At 50.2% G+C, this 27,220-nt stretch overlaps 1 protein-coding gene across 1 annotated transcript in view; it reads left to right on the top strand.

Moving 5' to 3' along the window:
- Plxdc1 (plexin domain containing 1) overlaps window positions 1–24,036 on the top strand; it is a 59,312-nt gene extending 35,276 nt beyond the window's left edge. Inside the window, 7 exon segments of the mRNA NM_001107046.1 lie at window positions 3,641–3,736; window positions 5,873–5,954; window positions 10,400–10,460; window positions 12,052–12,184; window positions 18,968–19,003; window positions 20,944–21,104; window positions 22,673–24,036. Of these exon segments, the coding sequence (NP_001100516.1) occupies window positions 3,641–3,736; window positions 5,873–5,954; window positions 10,400–10,460; window positions 12,052–12,184; window positions 18,968–19,003; window positions 20,944–21,104; window positions 22,673–22,792 (689 nt within the window). The 3' untranslated portion in view covers window positions 22,793–24,036.
- Window positions 24,037–27,220: the final 3,184 nt, after the last annotated feature.

Here is a 27,220-nt window from a genome sequence, read left to right as displayed (position 1 = left end):
GTGGAGATCCTTGGGTGATAATGTGCTATAATATATAAAAATGTATTGGTCTGTGGGCTAACCTGGCTGTACCTCAGCTTCCCCACCTGTAAAATGAACGGCGGGACAGTATCTTGGCTTACTTGCAGCTCAATCTCAGGCATCCGGGTGTCCCTTCTGACAGAGCTTACACTGGGCAGTACTCCCCTGGGAGCCCTGGGCTACTCCCCCCACCCACTCAATCCAACTGTTTGCCTGAGGATCCGCCTGGGCTGGAAGGAAGGGAAGAGGAAGCGGGAGCCTGGATCTCATTAGAAACCATCTGGGTCCTAAGCAGGGGTCCCCAAGGAAGGAAAGAGCCTCAGGCCTGGGGGCGGCCATCTTCCTGGGCAGGAAAGAAAGGTCAAGGTCCTCCAACAGCTCCAGAGAGCCAGCAGGATGTGGGAGCTTGAAACAACTGTGGTGGGGAGGGAGATCTGAGATTGGGGTTCTCTGAACTGTCTTTAGAAAGTAGTTGTTTGAACCCCAAGACTGGTTCACTACCCAAGTGTTGACGGGCTAGTGTTTCCTGTTGCCTTGCTTTCTGGTGATAGCCATACAGTGGCTGGGCCGGCAGAGGCTAGGCTAGCAAAGGCAGGGCGCTCAGATTGTTAGCCAGTAGTCAGGGCCTCTGCGGAGGGTGGGGATTGGGGACTCTTGTCACAGCGACTTCTAAAGTAGGAAGGGACAGCAGTAACTGATCGAGATTCTCCAACAGCAAGTATGCCACTGCGGGGAAGGAGAGAATGAGCTGGCATTCTTCCTCTCCGTATTTGAGTTTATAAACATGAGGCGTTTGGAGATGCTGAATGTGCCTGAGAATCTCATCCAAAACAAAACAAATGCAGAAATAAAGCAGTCGGGACCGGGAGGAAGGAGACAAGTTTGTCTCTTTAAGTCTCAAAGCCAACTAGAGTATGGTGGTGGTGGTGACAGTCTTAGTTCGGGTTTTACTGTTGTGAACAGACACCATGACCAAGGCAACTCTTATAAGGACATTTAACTGGGGCTGGCTTACAGGTTCAGAGGTTCAGTCCCTCATCATCAAGGCAGGAACATGGCAGCATCCAGGCAGGCATGGTACAGGAGGAGCTGAGAGTTCTACATTTTCATCTGAAGGCTGCTAGCAGAAGACTGACTTCCAGGCAACCAGGATGAGGGTCTTAAAGCCCACACCCACAGTGACACACCTACTCCAACAGGGCCACACCTCCTAATAGTGCCACTACCTGAGCCAAGCATATACGAACCATCAGAGTGACAGTGTACTGCTGCTGATAGAGTCTGGTACCCTAGCGGCAGAGCCAGGCAGATCTTTGTGAGTTCAAGGCCAGCCTTGTCTACATAATGAGTTTCAGGCCACCAGCCAAGGAGGAAAATACACAAAACCACAACCAAAACAAACAAACAAACAAACAAAAAATCCAATGCCTCAAAACACTGCCATCAGTGGATTTTAAGTAGTCTCCCTTTTCAGTGTGGCTCACTGAACCTCAATTCTTCATCCAAGGTCACCTGGGCAGGGTGGCAGCAGCCTCACTTCCTCTTCCTCATGGCAAAAGTCATCTCTTCTCTCATGGTCTCCGTCAGTTTCCCGGATGTCATTCCAGGCTGTCACGAAGACCTCGGGCTGACACGGGAGCGGGTGTGCCACCATCGAGCACAGGCCCCAGGGCTACATCTCTGTGGTCACTCCCATTGGCCAAAGGTCTGCCCAGATCTCACATGGACACTGAAGCAGTTTCTTTCTTCTTGTGTGAATTGAGGTTCTGTAATTTCCAGTGTTTGGGGGCTTTGGCCCCAAAGCAGACAAGCAAGATTAGGAGATCACCACGGCAACTGGAGTTCAGCCTTAGGTTAAATAAGTGGGGACAGTTCTGAGGTTTAAGATAAGCCATGATGGAATGCAGGTGACATCAAGTGACATACCAGCCAGCGCCCCCTTGCCCTCCTGACATCCAGGTTCATCTCTGTGTTACGGATAACCTGACTGAGCTCTTCTGTCTTGGGAAGTTTTTCTCCAAACCACCTTTTAGCTGATGAAAACCTTGTGTTTCTGCCTGCTCTGGGTTCCTAGCTGAAGCAGAGAGGGGCTTGTACTTGGCATACTGAGGTGGATCAAAGATCTACAGGCAGAGTTGAGGATCGGGAAGGGCCAGGGCAGGCCTGTGCACCCACCGGTATTTCTTGCTTCTCTTCACAAAATGGCTTCATTCTCAGGCTTTCCTCACAGGACTGAAACTTCCCATTCACAGCCAAGCTTGCTCAAAGAGCAAAAGGGTTCTAGGTCACAAGCAGAAAGGCACGAAGAAGGTCTCTTATTGGTCCAGCACTGAGTCAGTCACTGCAAGGCGGGACCTTGGAAGGACAGGATCCCCCCAAGGCCACGTCCATGTAGAAGTGGGTTGGGCACAGTTGCCCCAAAGGAAAAGCTGTTTACAGAGGGAGGAAGGAGAGTTGAGCAGACAACCTTGGCTCTTCACCGTGTGGGGAAAGTCACTTCCTAAGGTCAGCAACTGGCTGCTGGTCATGGTTCTTAGGTAGGCCTGGTAATAGTAGGTATATCAGAACTTTCTAGACTGCCCGATTAGCCCCAGTTCTTCACCCACATTTCTAGTTTTGCCTCTTAAAGTCATTGTGATGACTGTTTCTCTTTCCAGCGTATTAGCAAAACACAGAGGCTCAAGTGACTTAGCCATGGTCACCCAGTAAGTCAGGAGAGGCTTGACTTGGACTTCCATTGTCCTGACTGTGAGGACTGGGGTAGGGATAGGACAGCCATAGGCTTTAGGCTTGGTTCTTGTCTCTGAGGGGAGAGGTGGGGCATGGCAGGGCAACCTGTCTGTCTGTGAACATTCGCAGACCATTCACTGGGGTCACGTTCACGGTGGGTGCTCACCACCCGACCATTCAGAAGTTAGCAGCGGAGGGAATGCAAGATAACCTACAGAATCAACTAATCTAAGCCTACAGGGGCTCACAGAGACTGGTGTCGACCAGAGAGCATTCGTGGGACTGACCCTCTGCACACCTAGCCCCACGTGCAACAGTTGTGTAGCTTGGTCTTCATGTGGGGCCTCCTAACAGTGGGAGCAGGGGCTGGCTCTGACTCTGTTGCCTGCTTTGGGGACCCTTTCCCCTAACTGGGGTGCTTCATCCAGCCTTAATAGGAGAGGATGTGCCTAGTCCTACTACCTCTTGATATGCCAAGCCTGTTTGATGTCCACGGGAGGCCGCCCTCTCCTTTTCTGAAGAGAAAGGGAGGAGTAGTAGCTGGTGGGAGGAGGGAAGGGCCGGGAGGAGAGGAGGGAGGGAAACCTGCGGTCGGGATGTAAAGTTAATTAATTAATTAAAGTAAAATTTAAAAATTAAAAAGAAGAAGTTAGTAAGGCAGTGTGGGGAAGGTTCTGTGCCTGAGTAGAACAGAGCAGGGAGCTGCCTGAGAGGGCTACTCGGAGAAGCAGTCCTTCAGCGGCCAAACCTCCCCATAGCTTTGTCAACCTTACCTCAGGCTGTCAGGCTCTTCTTCCCTCACTGGCTGCATCCTGACCTCTGCTGGGGTCCTGGGCACCTTCTGACTGTGATGTGTTCCAGAGACAGCAGACCCTGCTTCGTTTTTCAGAGTCTCGGAGACGGACTATCTTCGAATACCACCGTGTGGAACTGGACTCCAGCAAGATCACCACCACCTCGGCTGTGGAGTTCACCCCATTGCCAAGTGAGCAGGGGCAATCTGCTAGTCTAGAAAATGCTTTAGACTGAAAAAAAAAAAAAGTAATGGGTTCTGATCTCAGACCCAACCTCCAATCCCTAGGGGGACTTAAGGGGACTAACTCCTAACTCCTCTGGGCCTAATGTCACCAACCTGCAAAGCCAGGTCAGGGCTGGAGCTGCACAAGCCAGGCTGTGTACAGAAACAGCAGCCTTGATACGGACCAGCCTGGGTGTAGCTTGTGTCTAATCAATGCCATCTACTGCTAGGAACACATATGTGAAACCCTAGAGACCTGAGCCTTGAGACGGCTTAGACAGGGATCCAGAACTAGATCTGCTCTGTACTCACTCACCGTCTTCCTCTAGAGAGGTATCCCTACAGGCTGCCTTTCCAGTGGCCATGGTCGCCATGGAACAAGCTATGTAACCAAAGCTGGTTTCTCCTCTGCAGCAATCCTCCTGCCTCTGCGTCCCAAGGGCATGTGCTACTACTGCACCTGGCTCAGAATCCCATTTTTGCAGACTGTTTTGTTCCTTCTCTTGATGCCACCTGAAACTGTAGTTGGCTGTCTGTGACAGTTCTTGTGTCCCATTCCACTCCCAACCACATTCTTCTCTTCCCTGGAGGCCCTGGGAACAGATAGCAGGGAAAGGTGAGGAAGAGCCCTGGGCCTCATCTCAGCCTGGGCTCAGGCAAGTAGCTTCTCCTGGGATAGGGATCCCAGAGTGACCAGAAGATGGGGGCACAGTTCAGTCACAGCCACATATCAACCTAGCTACCCTCCATTGAGACAAGAAGCCCATAGACTGGGAAGTAGGGGTTTCCCTAAGACTAGTAAGAGCAGATCTCAGGTTGGGCCTGGTGACGCAGGCCTATAATCTTCTTTGGGAAGTTAAAATGGGAGGGCATTGAGTTCAAAGTTAACTTGGGCTACGTAGAGAGACTTTGGGAAGAATCAAAGTTGAAGTCTTTGAGTATATCCAAGGCCAGGGCCAACTGCCAGGACAGTAGTGAGAAGTCCTGGGAGTCCATGTCTAAGACTAAAGCCTGGAGCTGGACGGATGGCTCAGTGGTTAAGGGCACTGACTGTTCTTCCAGAGGTCCTGAGTTCAATTCCCAGCAACCACATCTGTAAAGAGATCTTTAACCATCTGTAAAGAGATCTGATACCCTTCTCTGGTGCATCTGATACTCAGATACATAAAATAAATCTAAAAAGAAGACTAGAGTCTGGGAGAGGGGTACCAGGGCTGTAGTTAGCCATCCCAGGAGAGCATCTCGAAGTCTAGAATCTAGGAGCAGGGTAGGGGCTTCTGCAGTGGAACCTCAAGGCTGGACATTCTGACTCCAGGCTCAGTCCCTGATTCAAACCCAGACCTGCCACTCTCAGCTCCACATCCTGCCAAGCCTTAGTTTCCCATATGACATGGGGTAAGGAAAGCTCCCATCCATGGTTTCCATGTGTTCTAGGTCCCCCAGGGTGTATGAATGTCCTGTAGTGGTTATTTTTCTTGCTGATGGGACAAAATACATGTAAAGGCCATTTAAGATGGACGGGTGTACTTGGCTCACAGTTTGAGGGTGCAGTCCATCTTGATGGCTAACCTGGTGTGTTGAGAGCAACTCATATGGAGTCAGCAAACCAGAAGCCTGGTGCTCAACCCACTGGGCTTCCACTCAGCGATGGCCCCACGCACACTCAAGCCGGGACTTCCACTCTTGGTTATATCTCTCTGGGTAGATGCTTACAGACGTGCTCAGAGGTGTTTCTTCTAGGTGATTCAAAACTTACCCAAGTAGATAATGAGGAGCAATCATCCCAGAGGCCAATAGCCAGGCGGGTCGGGTAGAAAGAAGAGGGAAGGAGGAATTGCTCTCCAATAATCTTAGCACTCAGGAGGCAGAGGCAGGGGGATCTCTGGGAGTGTGAGGCCAGCCTGGTCTGCAGAGTGAGTTCCAGGACAGCCAGGGCTACACAGAGAGACCCTGTCTCAAAACATAACAGAAGGGAGAAGAGAGATGATAGTGACCTTTAGGGTCCCCTAAGTCAGAGACACTGCAGTTCAGGAAGGACCCTGAATTCAGAAGCTTTGCCCCAGGAAGCAGTGATACTGACAATGGCCACCTCGTCTCTTGCAGCCTGCCTCCAGCATCAGAGTTGCGATGCTTGCATGTCCTCGAACCTGACCTTCAACTGCAGCTGGTGCTATGTCCTGCAGAGGTTCGTGTCCAGGTTACACACCAAGTTCAGAGAATAGACCATTGGGGTGGGCAGGGGGTAGCCAGAGTCCACTGACAGCCTCAGACTTCACTGTCCACTGTCTGCAAGCATTAGAATTTCTCTGTCCAGTGTCAGTCTGGCTCTTAGGACTAGAATGTCGCAAAGTGTCTCTCAAGGCTTATACCTGATCAGGGTGGATGTGTAGCAGAGTAAGACCTGGGGTGGCTGGGCTTCTGCCGGACCATCCAGAGACCCCAGAGGCTAGAGATCTTCCTTGCTCCCAGGAAAGCTGGCTCATCCTGAGCTAGGGCGTCATGAAGAGTAGGTCATAGCTGTGGTCACACCAGAATCACTGGCCTCTTCCATCAGGATTTAAAGAGAGACCCCAGGCCTGCATCTTAACGTGGCAAGCTACTTATAAGCAACTGACAGACCATAACACAAAGACTCGTCATTGCTGGGTGAGCTCCATGGCCCCGCAAAACTATCCCAAGATCCCTCCTGGGCTGGAACGGGGTTTCCTGAAAACCAGGGGCATGGACACTAAAGGTATCCATGGTTACCCAGGAAGCTACAGAGCTCTGTTTGCTTGCTTTCAAAAGCTCAGGACATTCTGGATGAGATTCAGTTTTGTGGTTAAATTTCTTTTTTTTTTTTTTTTTTTGGTTCTTTTTTTTTCGGAGCTGGGGACCGAACCCAGGGCCTTGCGCTTCCTAGGCAAGCGCTCTACCACTGAGCTAAATCCCCAACCCCTGTGGTTAAATTTCTTAAACCCAACTTATCTTCCAGTCCTTGTTCTGGAATCATCTCCTTATAGATTAGACTCATAATTCAACCTCTGTTCTTCTAGCCAAGATAAATAAATGGGTGGAAAAGACTCCTTTGAGGATGATGACTTTCCTGAGAGTGTGAAGCCTTTACGGCCATCTTGGAAATGGCAGACTTGCAGGCTCCAAGTCTCTGTGCAGCTGTTGTACAGCTGTCAGCATTTCCTTTGCTTCCTTCCAACATCCCGGAGCGGAAATAGAACCTCTTGATCCTAGAGGCTGCTGGCCTGGCATACTAGACAGCAAACCACCATCAGGGAGCAGAGGGCATGGGGCGCACAGGGGGCTCGGCCTCCCCATTGTTCTTCCCCTCAGCTATGCCCAGGGTCTCTTTCTTGGGACCTCAGTTCCCTATGAAATGGCCTAGCATTGGTGACTCGGGGAGTCATGGGTGTGGCACACACTGTTACCGCGGCTCCTGCAATGCCAGATTGTATTTTACCAAGCACATCCAGGACCCTTAGGAGGAGAGGTATAGAGCCCCAGAAGTAACTGGCATAGACCCTTGGCTGTCTTCCAGGACTCAAGCTTTGCTGCCTGTGGACTCTGAGAACCACCTGGAAGGCTGTAAAAAAGCCAGCTGGGAGGTTGGGGATTTAGCTCAGTGGTAGAGCGCTTGCCTAGGAAGCACAAGGCCCCAGCTCCGAAAAAAAAGAACAAAAAAAAAAAAAAAAAAAAAAAAAAGCCAGCTGGCCTGGGTGTCGTGGTGTAGGCTTTTAATCCTAGCACTTAGGAGACAGAGGCAGGCGGGCATCTGTGATATTTAAAATCATCCTGATTTACATTGTGAGTTCCAGGACAGCCAAGGCTGCATAGTGAGAGCCTGTCTCAAAAGAAACAAAACAAAACAAGCCAGGTCAGGACTGGAGAGATGAGTCTGCCGTCGACACTGGTTGGTCTTCCAAAGGGACACTGTTCAAATCCCAGCACTCGGAGTAGCTCTGTCTGCCATTCCAGTTCCAAGGATCTAGCGCCCTCTTCTGACCTCTGCAGGCACTGCACACTCACGGTACACAGATAATACACGAAGGCAAAACATCCACATATGTAAAAAAACAAAAAAGATAAATCTTTAAAAAGAAAAATCTGGTCATGGTAGCGCATGCCTACAGTTCCCACCTGAGAGGAAGGTCATCTTTGGTTGTGCAGTGAGTGTGAGAGCAGCAACCTACGAAATGTGATCCTGAGGGGCCAAGATCCCAGGAGTGCTTCATCTCATACATTTTTCTATCCGTCTCTCTTTCTATCTCTTTTTTAGATTTTACTTATTTTATGTATGTGAGTACACCATTGCTGTCCTCAGATACACCAGAAGAGGCATAGGACACCATTACAGATGGTTGTGAGCCACCATGTGGTTGCTGGGATTTGAACTCAGGACTGGAGTTACAGGTGGTTGTGAGCTACCATGTGGGGACTGGGAATTGAACCCATGTCCTCTGCAAGATCATCTCATGCATTTTTAAAGCTGAAGAGCGTTTTCTGAGCCTTGGGGTGACACCTGAGACGACCTCACATGGTCCCTGGGATCCTGGGGCTGCTGTAGACATGGTTCAGCATCCAACCCATGCTGAGCCTTAGGAAAACAGTTTCTGCAGACAAAGCAAACCCTCCCTTCACTACCCCCCCCCCGTTAGTGGCCACACCCAAACTTAGAGACAGACAATGCAATGAGACCCGGAGTTCCTGGGTGTGAAGATGCTGGCCAGGTGGGGAAATTTGGAGGCTCTGCTGATGGGTTGTACCTCTGTGACAAAACAGATACTCTGTCAGAGAGTAAAAGGGAGCTGAAACCACTCATCCAGACAGACACCCACAGCATTGAACTCAGCCCATGTTTCCCCCAGCCAGCTCTCTGGAGCCTTAGTTCTAAATGAGAGTTAATCCCAGGTCCCTGAGAAGCCAGAAGGCAGGGCCAGTGCCCCAGGCATATCTGTGGGTCTCTTCTCCCACTCTTCCAGTTCACTGTAGCCACTCAGGGCCTTCCCTCCCTGCTCTGGAGAGAACAGTTTCACTGACCGTGCAGGTACGTTTGCACTCTACGCTGATCTACACTTGTCCCGTTGACTCACAGCCGAGTCCAAGGGTGGCTTCAGTCCTGCAGCTCCTCAGCCATTCCCATCTTGTCATTGTGAGGGTTTCTGGAGATGGTCCGGTGCAGAGGCCCTCAGTCACGGCCTGTTCTCACTCCCTTCTCTGAGTCAGTGTTGGCTAACTTGAGACGTAACTTGTGGCGCAGTTAAACTGAGGACTTAGGGTTGTGGTGGTTTTCGGTCTTTTGGGTTTTGATTTGTTTATGTCTATGAGTGTTTTTGTCTGGATGTAAGTCTGTGCACCACGTACGTGCCTGGAGCCCTTAGAGGCCAGAAGAGGACATTGGGTCCCCTAGAACTGGAGTTAAACACAGATGTGAATTTCAATGTAGTTTCTGGGGACAGAACCTGGGTCAACTTGCTGTGTACACCAGGCTAGCCTTGAACTGATTCTTGGGCAAACACTGCCACAACCACTGTGAAGACTCAGACTATTCTGTCTATCTGTCTGTCTGTCTGTCTGCCTGCCTGCCTGTTTTTTTCAAGACAGGGTTTCTCTGTGTAGCCCTGGCTGTCCTGGAACTCACTCTGTAGACCAGGCTGGCCTCAAACTCAGAGATCCACTCGCCTGTCTCCAGAGTGCTGGAATTAAAGGCCACCACTGCTTGGCCCAATCCAGTCTTGAAGGAATTTGCCAACATCATCAAAGAAGCCCAAGTTCCAGTCTCCAAACTCCTCTTTGTCCTCCATCCCCTAAAAAGTGGGCTAGGATATCCTGAGAGGAAGAGTCGTTGGCCCAGCTCAGCCTCTGAGGCCTCTGTGGATGGCTCTTGGGAAGCATTCGTTGCCTTGACCTGCCCAGAGTGTGGGCATGGCAGCTGCTGCGATGTGAGTGACTAAGCTCTCTCTGTGCTCGTGGCACGGGCTCTTATTCTTCCGCTGCCAATTTGCCTGGGTCGAGTAGGGCTTAGTGGCCTCCTTTGGCACCCAGAAGGAAGAATGGAACTTTAAGCAGGATGATACAGAACACCCTTCAGTCCATGCGTGTGCCCCGCCCTCTCCCTAGAAAAGCCCTTGGCATCTTCTGTCCAAACTGCAATGTCCTCTTGGGAGAGCCTTGTCGGTGTCCGGCACCATTCTCACTGCTGCCTCCTTGTGATTACACAGGGGGGGTTGGCTACATCGGCTGATGCCACCCAGCCTCTGCTACTGAAGGGAGACTCCTCAGTGGTGATGGGAAGTCCTTGAGTGAGCAAGACTTTCTCCTGAGAAAGCCGTCACTGACGTCCCAGATTCCCAGCAATGCCGTAGGACAGAGTTGAGGGGACCCGGAGAGTTCCCAGGATCCTGCACATACACACAGACATGCTGGGCAGAGAGCCTTGATCAGAAGGAAGAATAGAGAGCGGGAGGGTCTGACTGCCAGTCCTATAATTACCTCCTTCCCAGGGCACTTATCCAGGAGCCCTTCCAGAGCCTAACCAGCCACCCTCAGTATCCTCACAGAACTGTAATGAGTAGAGGGGTAAGTGGGGGGAGCAGTCCATGTGGAACCCTCACATCTCCTGTATCTGGTCTCCTCTAGATGTTCCAGTGGCTTTGACCGCTACCGCCAAGAATGGCTGACCTATGGCTGTGCCCAGGAGGTGAGCTTATGTGAGCGATCTGCAGTAGTCCCTGCTTGGAGGTGGGATGCTGCCAGAGGACTCTACCCCTGATAATGCTTCTCCTGGTGGCTTTACCTTGTGACAGCCTCATCGTCCCCTTCATCCCAGATGTGTTTTCTGTTCTGCTCTGTGTCACTTTGGGATGTTTTCTGAGGCTCCTTGTATCCTTGACACTAGTTCTGTTGGTGATGTGGCCTTGAACAGCAACTTGGTTACCTCAGAGGAGAAGGGGTGCTGCGTCTGGCCTCAGCCACAGCTGATCCTCTGGGCCACCATACTCTTTGTAATGTTAATGAGGCTCTCACCCTCCTGATTTTGAGGGAGATGATAATTCTGGGAGTGAGGGGGTTGTTCTATTCTTTTCCTACTTCCCCTCAGGTAGGGCCTTCCTTTGAATCTAGGCTAGCTTCTACCTCACACATCTTTCTGGCTCTTCTTGCAAGTCGGGCACACTGTGTGTACCGAGCACTTCACTGTGTGCTGTTCTGTACTCACTCTTACTTAACATGGGGACCAGGGCCCTCACTGACCAGAGGAGAAGCTGAGAGGCAGAGAGACATTCAAAGACTGGCCTGGCAGTTACCACAACAAGGTGCCAGGCTCAGTGTTTAAACATGAGCCCTTCTGCCTCCCTGTCATGCTCCCACCTTTCTCTGGTCTTAAGAAAAAATAATCAGGGCAGCAAAATGGCTCAGTGAGTAAAGGTGCCTGCTGCCAAGCCTGAATGAAGGCTGAGTTGATTCCTGGAACCCATGTGATGGAAGGCAAGCACTGACTCCCACAGTTTGTCCTCTCACCTCCGTATGCTTGCTGTAGCAGTTACACGCTTTTTTCTTTTCCTTTTTTTAAATTTTACATATTTAATGTATGAGCGCTCTGCTGCATATACATCCACAGGACAGAAGAAGACATTAGATCCCTTTACAGATGGTTGTGAGCCATCATGTGGTTGCTGGGAATTGAACTCAGGACCTCTAGAAAAGCAGCCAGTGCTCTTAAATGTGGAGCCATCGCACCAGCCCCCTACATGCTTTAAATAGATAACAGATATACACTAAATAGATAAATGAAAAAAAAATCTGTCCAGCCAGTCATATCTGATTGGCTATTAGTGACTGTTAAAATGTGTAGCTGTTATTATTGTTACTGGGGTTTTTTGTTTGTTTCTTGTTTTTTAGATAAGGTCTCTGTGTGTAGAACTGGGTGTCCTAGAACCCAAGCTGGCCCCGAACTCACAGAAACCTGTTTGCTTCTGCTTTCGGGTGCTGGGACTAAAGGAGAGCCCCCAGCTAGTGACTATTAGGATTTTATCTCTTTATTTAAGATCGACATCTCAACCCCCTCCTTAATGAAGGATTTGAAGTAGCTGACAGAGAAATTACCCTGTACAATAAGACGTTTTCAAGGTGAAGTGGGAGACCCCATCTTAGTTATTTTCTGAGATATGGTCTCACTATGTCGACCAGGCTGGTCTGGACACCCCTCCCTCCATATCCCAAGTACTTGGGTGTAAGTGCGAGGTTTGAGTGCATTCAGAGCTGTCCGGAAGCAGCACTGGGGTCTCTTGCAGGCAGAAGGCAAGACATGCGAGCACTTCCAAGATGAGGGCCACTACTCAGCCTCCCCTGACAGCTCCTTTAGCCCCTCTGATGGCGGCTCCACCACCTCTTCCTCCCTCTTCATCGACAGCCTCACCACAGAAGGTAAGACGTGAGTTCTGGGGCATAGAGAAGTCCGTGGAAGAGCCTGACCATTCCTGACTGGGACGATGTCACAGGACAGGAAGTGCCCTGGCAAGGCGCCGCAGTCAAGAAAGCTGAGCTATGTTTCTGGAGCTGACACCGAAGGAGAGGCTCTGCCTCTGGGAAGACTGACCGTGGGACTATGAGACGGAGGTCCTCTCAGAGAAGGGGAAATGGATGTCTGTCTGAGCACCCCAGTTCCTCTCAATATTAACTTGGCAGAGCTGTGAGGCCACTTACGCTGTAGGAGGCATGAGCTGTGTCCATGCAGTCAGCAGAGAGGGAAGACTGCGTGATTTTATAACCTTCCTTTTTTTATTTTTATTTTTCTTCTGGTACTGAGATTGAACCAGGGCCTTGCACAATTCTAAGCTCTCCCACCACAGGGTATGTCCACCCCCTTTTTTTTTTTTTAAAGATTTATTATATATAAGTACAGTGTAGCTGTCTTTAGACACAGCAGAAGAGGGCATCAGATCCCATTACAGATGGTTGTGAGCCACCATGTGTTTGCTGGGAATTGACCTCAGGACCTCTAGGAAGAGCAGTCAGTGCTCTTAACCACTGAGAAATCTCTCCAGCCCCACCCCTTTTGTTTTACTGAGACAAGGTACATACTAGTTACTTTTCTATTACTGTGATAAAACACTATGACCAAGCCACCTTTAAGTGTTTACTTGGGATTGCAGTGTCAGAGAGCTAGAGTCCACGGTGGTAGAGCAAAGCCACGGTGGCAGGAACGGCTGAGAGCTCACATCTCAAACCACAAACAGGAGGCAGAGAGAACACACTGGGTTTCTGAAATCTCAAAGGCTCCCCACAATGTCACACCTCCTCCAACAAGGCCACACCTCCCAATCCTTTCCAAAGAGTTCCACCAACTGGAGACAAATATTCAAACATATGAGCCTGTTAGGGGAGGGACGTTCTCATTCAAACACCACACAGGGTCTCACTCCGGTCTCACTCTCCTAACCTGGTCTTGAACTAGTAAGCAATCTTTCTGTCTCAGGCCTTCAAGTTCTGGAGTCACAGATGTGAGCTCTTTTTTTCTTTTCTTTTTCTTTTTTCTTTTTTTTCGGAGCTGGGGACCGAACTCAAGGCATTGCGCTTGCTAGGCAAGCGCTCTATCACTGAGCTAAATCCCCAACCCCGTTTTAGCTCTTTTGAGACAAGGTCTCATGTAGCTCAGGCTAGCCTGGAACTCCTTGTGTAGCCAAGGATGACCTTGAATTTCTGATCCTCCTGCCTCAGTCTCTCAAGAGATGGGATTTTTTTTTTCTGAGGGGGTGAGAGTTGAGACAGGATCTCTCTACATAGCCCCGGCTATAGACCAGGCTGGCCTCAAATTCAGAGATCCTCCTGACACTGCCTCCCTAGTGTTAGGACAAAAGGAGTGTAAACTGCCCTTCTTCTGATTCATGCCCATCCGCTGCCCACTGAGGCCTGATCATCTACAGGGCTCCTCTGCTACGTCAAAGCCTGGGGATCTTGGAGTTGCTAATGTTGAGGGTTCCTGGAGCACCATGTGAGTGTCTCTGGCAGCCCATGCAGCCTCCAGTCCTAAGGACTCTGAGTCTTTTCTGGTCCTCAACTCTTTAGGATTCAGTCTTCAATCGGATCCCTTTCTTTAGGAAGGCTGAAAGACGTGTGAGTTATTTAAAGTTTCCCCAGAAAGGAGGGAAAGGGAAAAGAAAAGGCTAGCACACTCAGTCTTACATGAGATTAGGGGGCTTCTGAAAGGTCAAAGGAGGTCACTAAGGGCTACCTGAGTGCCCCCGCCGTTCTAAACATCACCTAGAGGACTAGAGAGACAGCCGACCTCAGACCTGACAGGAGGAGAGTGAGCCATCAATGAAGACACCTGACATCATGGGGGACCTGGCCATCCAGGAGGATGTACAGTTAGCGTCCCATCCTATCTCACAATCCTGGATGTTGGTGTTGCTGCATTTCTGTTTTGTAGAGAAGACACTACAACTCAGAGAGGTGAATGGCCAAGGACGTGGGCATGGGCACGCCTGTCTGTAATAATGCCAGCAGCACTTGAGGCTGAGGCTGGAGCATCCCTAGTTCAAAGCTCGCCTGGGCTATATAGTATAGCAAAATTTTATCTCAAGAGATAAAAAGGGGCTGGGGATTTAGCTCAGTGGTAGAGCGCTTGCCTAGGAAGCGCAAGGCCCTGGGTTCGGTCCCCAGCTCCGAAAAAAAGAACCAAAAAAAAAAAAAAAGAGAGAGATAAAAAGACAGGGAAACATTAAAGCAAGCAAGAGAGGCTGATCAAAATAGTCTTAATTGTCATTGGGCAAATTAACTTCACTGGGAATTTAGGCTATCCAATTACTTGAAGACTGTAATTTTTTTCAGTTTTTTGTTTTTTTGGTTTTATGTGTGCGAACGTTAAGCCTGCATGCATCTGTGTACCATGTGTGTGCTTGATGCCTGGTTACTGTGGAGGTCAGAAGAGGGCATTGGATTCCTTGGGAAAACCAAAGTTGCAGATGTCTGTGAGCCACCATGTGGGTTCTAAGCATCAAATGGAGGTCATCGCAAATGCTCTTCACCACTGAGCCATCTCTCCAGCCCCAAGAACTTCTGTAAGAATTCAGGTGCTGCTCAGCCCACAACACCCTCAGTAGCCATTCCTCTCTCACAGACACAGATAAGCACTCTGCTGAGACATTGTCTGGGAGCAAGTTAACAGACTCTGAGTGACAGGGTTTCTCACCTGAAGCAAGTTTCCATCAAAGCGGCTATGGGTGGTCACACATCCTGGCCCTGCCCCTTCCCTGACTCTTTCCTGGGAAGCAGGGAACCTGACTGAGCTTGTGCTATGAAATCATTCCCATCCTCAGGGAAGGTACAAGGAAAGATTGAACTCCTGATGTGTCTTATTAAAAAGAGAGAGCCAGGATATATTTTGTAGAGCCAGGTATGGCGAGGTAAGAGGGCTTCTTTGGTGGGGCCATGCTGAAGCGGCCCTTCCCCCTGTGGTATGGCATATATATATATATATATATATATATATATATATATATATATATATATATAAATAAAATAGAGTGTATTTAGGGCATGGGTAGGGGAGTTGGGAAGGGGAGGGGATGGGGGAGGAGAGGAGAGAGAGGAGAGGAGAGGCGGGCCAGGGACACATGGAAGGGAAAAGAAAGGAGAGAGAGGGAGGGGACAGGGGAGGGGAGCAGAGAAAGAGAGAGAGAGGTCAGCCAGGAACATATGGAGAGAGGGAAAAGGAAAGGGGAGAGAGGGAGAAAGGGGTCAGGGAGAGAAAGGGCAAAGAGTAAGAGAGAGAGAAGGGGGCAAGTAGCCCCCTGTATAGTAAGCCAGGCTTACCTGGCTGTTGCCAGGTAACAGTGGGGTGCAGTCTAAAAGGAACGCTAACACCTGCCATGTTTGCCCTGATTCATTGTCTCTTCAGCACACACACCATATTGTTGTCTGTGGCATTAAGAACTCGTCTAACAAACTCTCTGTGCCCAGCCATCGTCTCTGAATCCCTATAAGACCTTTCATTTATAGCCCAGCCCACACCTATCCTGGCAGACAACTGACCTCCTGATTGCCTGTTCCAGCGGCCATCTTGCCAGGGCTCTGTAAAACATGAGGCAGCTCTCTAATCAATGGAAAGATTCTAGCACAGGAAGCCAGAGATATCAGATGCCCCTGGGATGGAGTTCCAGGAAGTTGTGACCTGTGGAACATGAGTGCTGGGACTCACACTCAGCTTCTCTGCAAAAACAGCCAGTGCTCTTAATCACCGAGCCATCTCTCTAGCCTTATAAACATTTAAAAATTATAATTAGTGTGTGTGTGCGTGATGTATGCAGGAGCGCACGGCACAGTGCATGTGTGGAGGTCAGAGGACAACTGGTGGAGTTGACTCTCTCCTTCCACCTCCACATCGGCTCAGGAATCAAACTCAGGTATTATGCTGTGGAGCAAGCTCCTTTAATTCTGACCCAAGAGATTGGCTTCTAAAAGTTGTTTATGTATGTAAGTACACTGTCACTGTCTTCATGCACACCAGAAGAGGGCATCAGATCCCATTACAGATGGTTGTGAGCCACCATGTGGTTGCTGGGATTTGAACTCAGGACCTCTGGAAGAGTAGTTGGTGCTCAAAACCACTTAGCCATCTCTCCAGCCTGAGATTGGCTTTTTATATTTACATTTTACAATCATTTAGTAATTGAAGGGTAATTGTTAGGATTTCAAAGTAAAGTCTATAAAAGCAGGGATATTTGACAAATTTTGGTTTCATGTTCCCCCACCTCTAGCTTATTTCTCTTGCCCATAGAGAACAACTTTAAAAAAAAAAAAGATTAGTTTTTGTTTGTTTGGTTGTTTTGTTTTATGTGTGTGTCTTCCCAGCATGAAGTATGTGTAGGTGCTACATACATGCAGTGCCCACAGAGATCAGAAGAGGTTGTCTGATCCTCTGGAATTGGAATTACAGAGTATTGTGAGCTGCCCTGGGGGTACTGGGAATTGAACTCTGGAAGGATAGCCAGCACTCTCCCCAACACCCACTAGGCAGGGTTTCTCTGTGTAGCCCTAGTTGTCCTGAAACTCACTCTGTAGACTAGACTGGCTCCAAACTCATATCTGCCTGCCTCTGTCTCCTTAGTGCTGAGATCAAAGGTGGGGGACATCACTGGCCTAGAACAGCAAACACTCTTACCTGCTGAGCCATCTCTCCAGTCCCCAATGTAAATTTTCTAAATTTTCTTTAAAAAAAAAGATTTATTTATTTTATTTATATGTTAATACACTGTAGTTCTCTTCAGCCTCTAAATTTTCATATTCTGCTTTTCTTCCATTATCTACATTTTGACACTTCAAGACTCTGAGAGAGCAAACAAATATGTCAGGTAGATGTGGAAGCATGAGGATCCCAGTGCCTCAGAGAGCAGGTGCCAAGGACAGGGAGGGATGGAGAACAACAGACGGTCCCCTGGGAGGTGGCAGGACCAGAGTAGTGAGCAGGACATTCGACTTGGGTGAGGATTTGAAGGAAACTCCAAAAGCCCCAAAAGTAATGTTTGAGTTTAATGCAGTGTTTGTAAAGATCAAAATTAATCTAAAAATTCCATGATGCATCAGATACCAAAGTTTTCGATGAAGGATGGGACTTGAAAGTCAGTCTTGCAGAGTTTTCTGTGGTGAGACTTGGCAGGAGGAAGTGGGGGTGGGGTGGGGCTAGGGGAGGGAGGGCAGAAGGCAGAAGTGACAATACACTGGCCAAGGGGGTCTAGAGAACCTTGAGCAGCTTCTCCAGCTGCTTCCTTTCCAACAGCTTCTCCACAGTGAGTCATATAACGGGAGGAAAAGAGGAACCTACTAGGACCTAGAACGTGGGACCCACTAAGAGTCTCAAAGAGTTTGGATGTGGGCTGGAGAGATGGCTCAGTGGTTAAGAGCACCGACTGCTCTTCCCAAGGTCCTGAGTTCAAATCCCAGCAACCACATGGTGGCTCACAACCATCTGAAATGAGTCTGATGCCCTCTTCTGGTGTGTCTGAAGATAGCGACAGTGTAATCATAATATATAATAAATAAATAAAATATTAAAAAAAAAGAGTTTGGATGTTGGAGGCCTGGTTAAGACTGTTTGCAGTTGAAGTGATTGGAGCAACAACTTGCACTGCTTTGCGGCCTTCGATGCTGGCTCCCTTTGCCCCCTGTGACGAAACCCCAGGGAGAGAGGCTTGGCTACAGAACAGACTGAGAAGCTGCTGATGTATGCGTTGAGGTGTAGAGAGGGTATGAAAATTGCTGCAGGCCCTGGAGTCTGCAAGTGAGCCTTCCACAGCTCCTGGCTTCTCCTTAGAAGGCTGGGCAAGATTTTCCCATAAGGCACCCCAGCCAGCTGCCTGCCCCTTTCATCTCTCTACCCCGTAGTAGACACAGCTGGAAAATTCTTTGACTCCGGGCCTCCCGGCTCACTAGCTTAGGATCACATCCTCCCTCTGGGAAATGTTCGTTGGTTCCCAAGACCTGGGTGAGGCCTGAGAGACATCATCATGATGTAAAGTTTATTTATTTATAGGTTGTGTGTGAGAGAGAGGGAGTGTGAGTGTGTGTGTGTGTGTGTATGTGAGAGAGAGAGTGTGCATGTGTGTGAGAGAGTGAGTGTGCATGAGTGTGTGTGTCTGTGAGAGTGTGTGTGAGTGTGTGTGTATGTGTGTGTGAGAGAGTGAGTGTATGTGTGTGTGAGTGTGTGAGTGTGTGTGTCAGAGAGTGAGTGTGCATGAGTGTGTGTATGTGTGAGTGTGTGTGTATGCGTGTGTGAGAGAGAATGTGTGCATGTGTGAGAGAGTGAGTGTGCATGTGTGTGAAAGTGTGTGTGCGCGTGAGTGTGTAAGTGTAAGCTAAACCCGAAGCTTCCCACATGCCCCAGGCTTGGCCTGTGCTCAGTGACTGAGCTGCCGCCTGGCACTGTGAGTGCTATTCCCCACAGCTTAGCTGATGTAGGCGGGGGCATCTACGATCTCACTAACTCTACCCCCCAGTGCCAGCCCGTAATAAACACTCATATAATGTTTGTCGATTGAATGGCACATCCCAGTCTTCCCCGGTACACTGCTGTGTAGTTTTGGACAGGACACCTCCCTTTCTGGATGGAGAGTTAAAAATGAACTTCCTCAGAGTCCCATACAGAACCAGGGTGCTAGAGGTCTGAACGAGTCCACTAACTTTGCTCCTTCTGTTCTGTTCTCTTTGAAGATGACACCAAGTTGAATCCCTATGCAGAAGGAGACGGTGAGTACAAAACCCCTTGCCTCTTTCCATAGATAGCGGTGGGCTCATCCTGAGGAGTCATAGCAAGTGAGGGGGAGGAAAGAGGGGCCAGGGTCCCAGGCCTCTAGCTGAACAGGGGGTGTCTGGAGTCTGAGACCACAGACCCCTCAGTGGATGGAGCATGTCTACCCTAGACACCTCTCATCTCAGCCATGAGCCTCCTGTGTCTGCTGCTCTAGAAGGAACTTGAGGAAGGAGCTGAGCCAAGGCCACCAGCAGGGGGACTTGTGGCTCCGGCCTTGCCTCTCTGTGGACCTCGAAGCTGTGTGGAAAAGCAGTTTCTGCAATATCTGGTCTCCTTCCCAGGCAGGGAGCATGCAGATGTCCGCTGCCTGCTCATGGGGTACCAGAAGGTGGGCTACCACCAGGCTCAGGGAGGATGTTCCCTGGTCATAGGAAGGGCCCTCCTCCCCTGTCAAAAGCCACGTCTTCGATGTAAGGATGGACGAGGGAATCCCTTTCCAGATCAAGGCTGGAGGTAGTCCTTGGGAGTGCAGCAGGAGAGGCTCCTCTTTAAGGATTCAGTCTGGCGTATCTCACAGTGGAGATGATGCCATTGTTCTGCTGGAGAGACTGTGTGGTGGGGGAGGAGCCGGGCTAGGCTCTTCCAGCCTGTGCTCCGTGCACATCTGTCACAACCCCGAAGGTCAGATCACAGTATCCCAAGCTAGGGGCTGGTGGCCAATCAGCAAATCAGCAGAGGCTAGCCTGGGGTATAAGTCCTTTCAACTACCCTACTTCATGCTGGTTGGAGGCCCCAGCATACACAGGCATGGCCTGGATACTTTTCTATCCTGGGTTTTTTTTTCTGTGCACACGGTGCCCAGCAGAGACAGGTGGGGGTGGCGGGAGTCCTGATGCTTTCCCCGTCCATCGAAATCCTCACTCAGTTGCCTCCTTCCTCACCCAAGACCTCTGTGAGAAGAACTGCGTGTTTCTATGGCTGACATCCACATCCATCTTTTTTTTTTTTTTTCCGGAGCTGGGGACCGAACCCACAGGGCTTTGCACTTGCTAGGCAAGCGCTCTACCACTGAGCTAAATCCCCAACCCCCACATCCATCTTTTTGGCCCATTCCTCCATATTAAGTAAGGGAGGCAGCAAATACCCACTCAGATAATGTTAAGGAACCCTGCTTCTTAGCGGCTGACACTCACTGTGTGTCCTTAGGTGAATGGCGTACCATCTCTGTGTTTCCATTACCCCAGTCATAGAAGAAAGGGTGGGTCTGGATGAGCCTCTTGTCCTTGGGATGTATTTTGGAAGCTGGGAATGTTCTCTAAGAATGGACTGTGGGTGCCTCCGGAAGGTCTGGCTTCCCCCGTGAGTTCGGTCGGAATGGGGCCCTCTATTTCACAGTGGGCCCTGTTATTTGCAGGGCTGGAGGTGCTCCTGCCCTCCAGCGCATCTCAGTCTGGCCACAGACAGAAGCAAGGATGAATGCGGTCATTTGCTACCACAGCAATGAATACTAGTTCAGGACTCCCATGGCGCTGGGAGCGGCTCTCAGGGCTTGGCGTAGCTCTGTCGTTTTCTCTACTGCATGCTAACCCCGGCTAGATAGCTATTGTCCTTGTCCTACGGAACTCAGGTCATCATTCATCCCGTGAGCCCCCAGGTCCCCTACTGTAAACTATCACATGCCCTTTGGGAGTTCCTTAAAGCACTTACGAGCACGTTTGAGGAAGCTTCCTATGACTTCTGAAGAGCAACTTCCAGATGATTCTAGAAAGTGCCCTAAAGGTGGCAGAACATTAATGTTGTTCCAATCATTCCCAATTCCTGCCACACCTTTCTGTGGGTCTGGAAAGGTGGGCATTCCTCTTGTCAGAACCCAAGTCCCCTGAGGCCCAGCTCGTTTTGCTTCCTGAAGCCTTCCTCTGACCCACTATCTCCACAGGCCTTCCAGACAACTCGTCCCCAAAGACCAAGGGTCCGCCCGTGCACCTGGGCACCATCGTGGGCATCGTGCTAGCTGTGCTCCTGGTAGCAGCCATCATCCTGGCTGGGATTTACATCAGCGGCCACCCTAACTCCAATGCCGCACTCTTCTTCATTGAGGTCAGTGTGAGATTTGCCTGCATCTGCCTCAGACGAGTTTCCACAGCAATGGTTCCCTTGGCACTCAGAACCCGCCTCGCCCCATCCCATCCCTCTCCTCCATCATATCTTCAGTGACCGCTACCATGGCCCATCCCCACACATCCCCAGGACTGGGCACCTAGGCATCCCCTCCCTGGGAAGTGGTCTATCTGCTTTCTGGAGGTTAGGAAAGCCCCCAGAGGAAGCTGATCAAAAATGGTGGCAGGTGGCTTTTCTATAACGACTTGAGGTTTCTTGTCCCCAAATTCTAGGTGTTGGTCTCATCCAGAGCCACTGTGTTTCACTGCTTCTGTGGGCTTTTTAGGTGACAGTTGACAACCCAGATGTTAACGAGGGCTATGCTCTCCGGGAGCTTGACCTGAGGATGTGGCAGTTGTGAATGTTCCAGAACTTAGTGTGAACAGTAGAAGTACAGCTTGGGAAGTGAAGCTCAGCCCTTGTCTGTGAGCCAGGGAGCTCAGTAACATCTGGCTCTCATCCCACTGCTGAAGGCGTTTCCATGGTTTCCGAGGACATAAAGATGGAGACACTGGCCCTGCGCTCTAGTAGATCGCCAGTGGGTGATCAGCCCTTATATAGCACATCACAGTGAACTTCCCTTATTGAGAATTGGGAAGGATCATTTGGCTGGGGGAGGTGGGAGCGGGTACAGTGCATGCCTTTAATCCCAAGACTGGGAGGCAGAGACAGGCAGATCTCTGTGAGTTCGAGGCCAGCCTAGTCTGCAGAGTGAGTTCCAGGACAGCCAGGGCTATACAGAGAAACATTGTCTCAGAACACACACTCCCACCCCCAAAGAAGAATCATTTGAGAAGGTTCCACTGGGACATCTGTCTCTTTCTGGGTTGTAAGCCCACTGACCTCATCCCCCAGAGGCCAAGGTGGTTCCCTCGGTTTTTAAAAATGAAACAGGGTCTTTCCAGTTGTTCTGAATTCTTAGCCTACCTGGATATCACCTAGGACTACTGGTGCCCAAGCCACAAGGACTTTGATGGGCGGATTCAAAGTAGGCCAAGGCATCTGCATTTTAATAAGCCCCCTGTCTATTCTGATGTGGAACCTTGCTATCTTGTCACTTCCAGAGTAGGTACCTGTGGCCTGCTTCATCACTTCCTGCATACAGCCTGTCTCTGGTCTGCTATTGAAGCTTCTAGCTCAGTTCTACAAGCCACACGGTGTGCCCCTTCCAAACCTGCTTCTATAAATGCCACACACAGTGGTGCACGCCTAGAATCTCAACACTTGGGAGGCATGAGCCATCGGGGGTTAGGGGGAGTGGGGTTCTACAAGTTCAAGGCCATCCTGGGCTATAGAGAGAGTTCTGGGCCAGCCAGGGCTAGGGCTTCTAGTGGCTGAGGGTTTTCACTAGGGAATCTTGCACAGAAAGTGGCCCCCGCCACCAGCTGTCTTTCCACAGTGAGCCCCCATTCCTCCAGCACCCTTTTGAGAGGAGGTTTTTTCACGATCTCTCAGCGATGGCGTCCAAAGAGGCAGTATTCACTGACATTGCCTCTGTGTTCCTGCAGCGGCGACCTCACCACTGGCCAGCCATGAAGTTCCACAACCACCCCAACCACTCCACCTACACAGAGGTGGAGCCCTCGGGCCATGAGAAGGAGGGCTTCGTGGAGGCGGAGCAGTGCTGAGAGCACCAGGCCAAAGACCTGGGGATGGCGTGAAAAACAAGTCACAGCAAAGAGAAGCGATTGTTTTCCCCTGGCCTCCTCTGAGCTGGTCCTGGGCCAGGAAGACAAGATGACAGTTTATGGTGCCAAAACTACAGTGTGGTCTTCAGGGTTCAGGAACACAACCGTAAAGGTTTCTTAAAGGAACACTAACCTCGCAGTTCCCTGTTTCAATGGGAAGAGGCTTTGTTTTTCTGGGTCTCTCGGTGGTCTGCAGCTATCACGGAGCCCCTGCCCACTGGAGACAGCCTCCTGTTCGACCGCTGCTCGCTGAAGCCCCCGTGGTGGTCTAGGGTCTATAGACTCAAGCGCTGGGCTTCCTAACGATGGAGTCAGTGCACTGGGCTCCAAACTTTGTGGCTCTGGAAGCCTGAAGAAGGGGGCCCCTCCATCGGAGAGATCTCCCTGAGGTAAGCCAAGTGAGAGGAGAGAGAAATAACCTTGGAGGACTTGTATTTTCTGGCCTTGGTCCTTTGCTTCATTGTTTCTGCAGAGGCCAGGGGCCCACATCAGCACACTGTAGCCTGCAGCTCATTCCGCGCCCTGCCCTGCCCCTCAGTCTCCACCTTGCAAGCCGGTCTTGCATGGTTGCCTGTAATAAGTGGGACCCTTACTGTGCCATGAGCCTGGTGCCTGCTTCACTTGTTGACCTGTTCTGTTGCCAGTGACAGTAGTTTCCTTCAAAGGGACAGACGATTTAACTGGCTCCTATTTTTCCTTAGAGGACTCAAATTCTTGTAACCATTAAAAACAATTAGGGGGCTGGGCGTGGTGGTGCACGACTTTACTTCCCGAACTCAGGAAGCAGAGGCAGGCGGATCTCTGAGATCAAGGCCAGACTGGTCTACAGAGAGTTACACAGAGAGAGCCTGACTTGAAGAAACAAAACAAATGGGGGATGGGGGAATTGAGGTTTCTTTGAGACACCCCTGCCTCAGGAAGGGGTTTTCCGTTGGATCCTGCTGAAGCAAGGCTGCTGTGAAGGTAGGGCGGAGAAATCTGGTCTGGGAGGGAGGGGCCTTGACCTGGAAAGTTGCCTCCATATCTCTAGTTCTGCATAGAGCTTTGCGAGCAGGGAGTTGTCCCCGCATTCAGCCTGGTTTTAACGGACTTCCTGTGGTGGGCCAGGGCGGCTTCGAAAGAACAATGAAAATCTAGAGCTCACCCTTTTCCCAAAGAAGCATCATCAGCAAATAAATATGGCATAGCCTCCACTCTGTCACACCTAGTGTGCGTGTAAGGAAGCGCACAGAAAGAAGTTTGAGCTCCTAGGGGATCAACGGGAGGAGGGAAGGTTATAGGCAGAAGGTTATAGACATATCCTGTGCAGAAAATTCCAGTCACTCCACAGCTGACTCATGGAAGGACACTGACGACATGTACAACTGGAAGTATGCTGGTGTCTGCTTTGCTTCCTAAGCCAAAGGAGAAAGGCTGTGTGGGCGGGGGCTGTGTGGGCGGGGGCTGAGGAGGAGGGGCTGTGGGGGCGGGGGCTGTGGGGGCGGGGGCTGTGGGGGCGGGGGCTGTGGGGGCGGGGGCTGTCGGGGTGAGAGCTGTGGATGTGGGGGTGGGGGCTGTGGGGATGGGGGCTGTGGGCTGTGAAAGGGACTTGAGAAAATGGGTAGAGTACTTTTCGAACTTCTGAAGACAGCTAAGTCTGTGACTTCGGCATCCAGCCCTGTGGCTGTCTTTGCCAGTGACCAACCAGCAAGCACAGCACCAAGGTTGGGTCTGAGATGATTTTATAATTAGGTTTCTGCTGCTGTCCGGCAAGACAAGTCAGTGCCTCCCCTGCTATGTACCATCAGCCAGACTTTCCACCCGATAGTACATCCAAGATGGCTGCCAGTGACTTTTCTACTTGATGCCTGTGAGCATCCTAGGGGAAGTAGGTGGGGCTCTGTAAAAGTCCATCTCAGAACAGAAGGCGCTAATCTGTGAAAGTGGAGGAGTTCTCCCTGTTGTTCAGAGTGCTTGGCAGGTCTTAAAAAGGCTGTATCTTGTATCCTTAAGAGACCATACCAAAGAAATAGCAAGATGGCTCAGCAGGTAAAGGTGTTTGCTCCAACCTGAAGGCCTGAGCTGGATCCCTAGGACCAACAAGGTGGAAGGAGAGAACTGAAACCCACAGGCTGTTCTCTGACTTCCACACACATATACACATAGAACACACACACACACACACACACACACACACACACACACACACACGACCAGAGTGTAGGCTGGGTACTCGAAGGTCCTCTGCCTACCCCATTCAGCCACTCCTAGATTTGCAAACTTGTCTCTCGCGGTTTCTGATTCTAGAGCACAAGTCATATGAGCCCACTGTGAACCCCAACACCCAGGAGACCCCCATTCAATACCATTGCCGGAAATCACTCTCCGACCATGACCCTGCTAACCAGCCCAGCAGACACTTGTTTGCTTGTTAGCCACTTGTTAACCTGGAGCCTGAGGTCAAAGATGTCCTTTGGTCACCGTGAAAGGTTCTTGGTGAATCTATAGAGACTTTTTTAAAAAGATTTATTTTATCTTCAGACACACCAGAAGAGGGCATCAGATCCCATAACAGATGGTTGTGAGCCACTATGTGGTTGCTGGAATTCGAACTCAGGACCTCTAGAAGAGCAGTCGGTGCTCTTAACCACTGAGTCATCTGTCCAGGATAGGAAACAGTCTTTAAAATTGGTACATCTTATTAGGTTCACTGTGTCATGTGACTCTCTCTCTCTCTCTTACACACACACACACACACACACACACACACACACACACAGGCACCCCATACACACTTTACTGCTAAAATCATTGAAGAAACACTTGGGGGATAATGGTAAGAGAATCAGGAGTTTGAGGTCATCCTTGGCTACATATCAAGTTTGAGGCCAGCCTGGGCTACATAAATCCCTATCTCAATAAAAAAGAACAGTGATAATAACATGCTGGTTGAGGCTAGAGCTGTGCTCAGCAGTCAGCTGAATTTGTTGGGACAGTGGCAGAAGCTGCCTGAGAGTCACACTTCCAGAAGCAGGGTGTTCACCACTTGAACAGACCCAGGCTGGTGGTGTGCAGAACTCGGTCTTCCTGGTTGTGGGGAACAGTCTCAGACTGGCATAGAGTAGCACTCAGGGGCTGTGCCCAGACTCCCAGGCCATGAGAACACGCAGCAGCAGAATCAGTGTCATCAGTTAGAGCAGTCTGTCTTTCTCCAAGAACGCCCTGAAGGACCTACGTTCTGAGGGGTCCCTGGCTTCCCTAGAATGGATTTGTTTCTCCTGTGAATTTCCAGTGTTATGAATAAAAATAAACTCAGACTAGTTTACAAAGCGAGTTCCAGGACAGCCAGGGCTACACAGTGAAACCCTGTTTTGAAAAACTAAATTAAAAAAAAAGACTAAAACGAAGCCATCTCTTCCAACCTTGGCTCTGGGTAAAGTGTGATGCAGAGGCCGTGGAGCCCACCCCTTTGGTCTGAGGCTGCTCTCTGAGCTCTTCACTCAGGCCCTGTCCCTGGCTGTGGAGAAACAGCCTCCAGCTGCTGGTCCTTCCAGTGTCCAGGAGCAACCCTGGTGATGAACTCTTGTTGGGTTTGTAAATCCCCAGAAGCCAACCTCATGCATTTTTTTTTTCTTTTTTTCGGAGCTAGGGACCGAACCCAGGGCCTTGCGTTTGCTAGGCAAGCGCTCTACCACTGAGCTAAATCCCCAACCCCCAACCTCATGCATTTTTAATCTTCTATCTAGAGACACAAAATAAATCTGAGTGAGTTGATGCTGTCACATTTCTGGATGTTTCGCATTCAAAGAACTTCGCAGCCTCTTGGTTTTATTCCTTTGTGGGGTTCCCCCCCTCACAAAACGTGGGTTAGCAAACCAAAAGGAAAAAAATCGAACTCCTCAGCCCAAACCACAGATGCCAAATTCCAGGTTCCAAACAAGCCAACTTATAAATAAGCGTGCTGCGAACGCCAAAGAGGAGCATGCTGGGTAAAAACTGTTGGCGTCAGACGGTGGGAGCTGGAGCCTCAGCAGTGTCGCTGTGTGACATAAGACAAGTCACTGACAGTCTCTGGGCCTGTTCCCGCCTCTATAAAATGGGATGGGCTGATTGCCAAAGAGAGACCTTAGCAACCGCCCCCACAGATCACACAGCAATTTGGACCAAAGCAAACTTTTCTCTCCCATCATCCTGACAGGGCTACCACATTGTTTTCTTTGGTTCAAGACTCTCCTGGCTCTAATCCTGAAAGTCCTGCTTTCCAGAAGGCTCTTTGACCTTCAGCACTCTCCCACCTCACTGGCCGAAGAGATAATGTTAACTTGAGAGCTGTAGTCAGGAGCCTTTCTGGTCCACATATGTCCAGATGGTGTGAGGCAGTATACAGGA

The sequence above is a fragment of the Rattus norvegicus genome, chromosome 10 (genome assembly GCF_021556685.1).
Source record: "Rattus norvegicus strain SHRSP/BbbUtx chromosome 10, alternate assembly SHRSP_T2T, whole genome shotgun sequence".
Taxonomy (NCBI): domain Eukaryota; kingdom Metazoa; phylum Chordata; class Mammalia; order Rodentia; family Muridae; genus Rattus; species Rattus norvegicus.
Note: the sequence above shows the minus strand (reverse complement) of the source record. Positions and strands in the feature narration are given on the sequence as shown.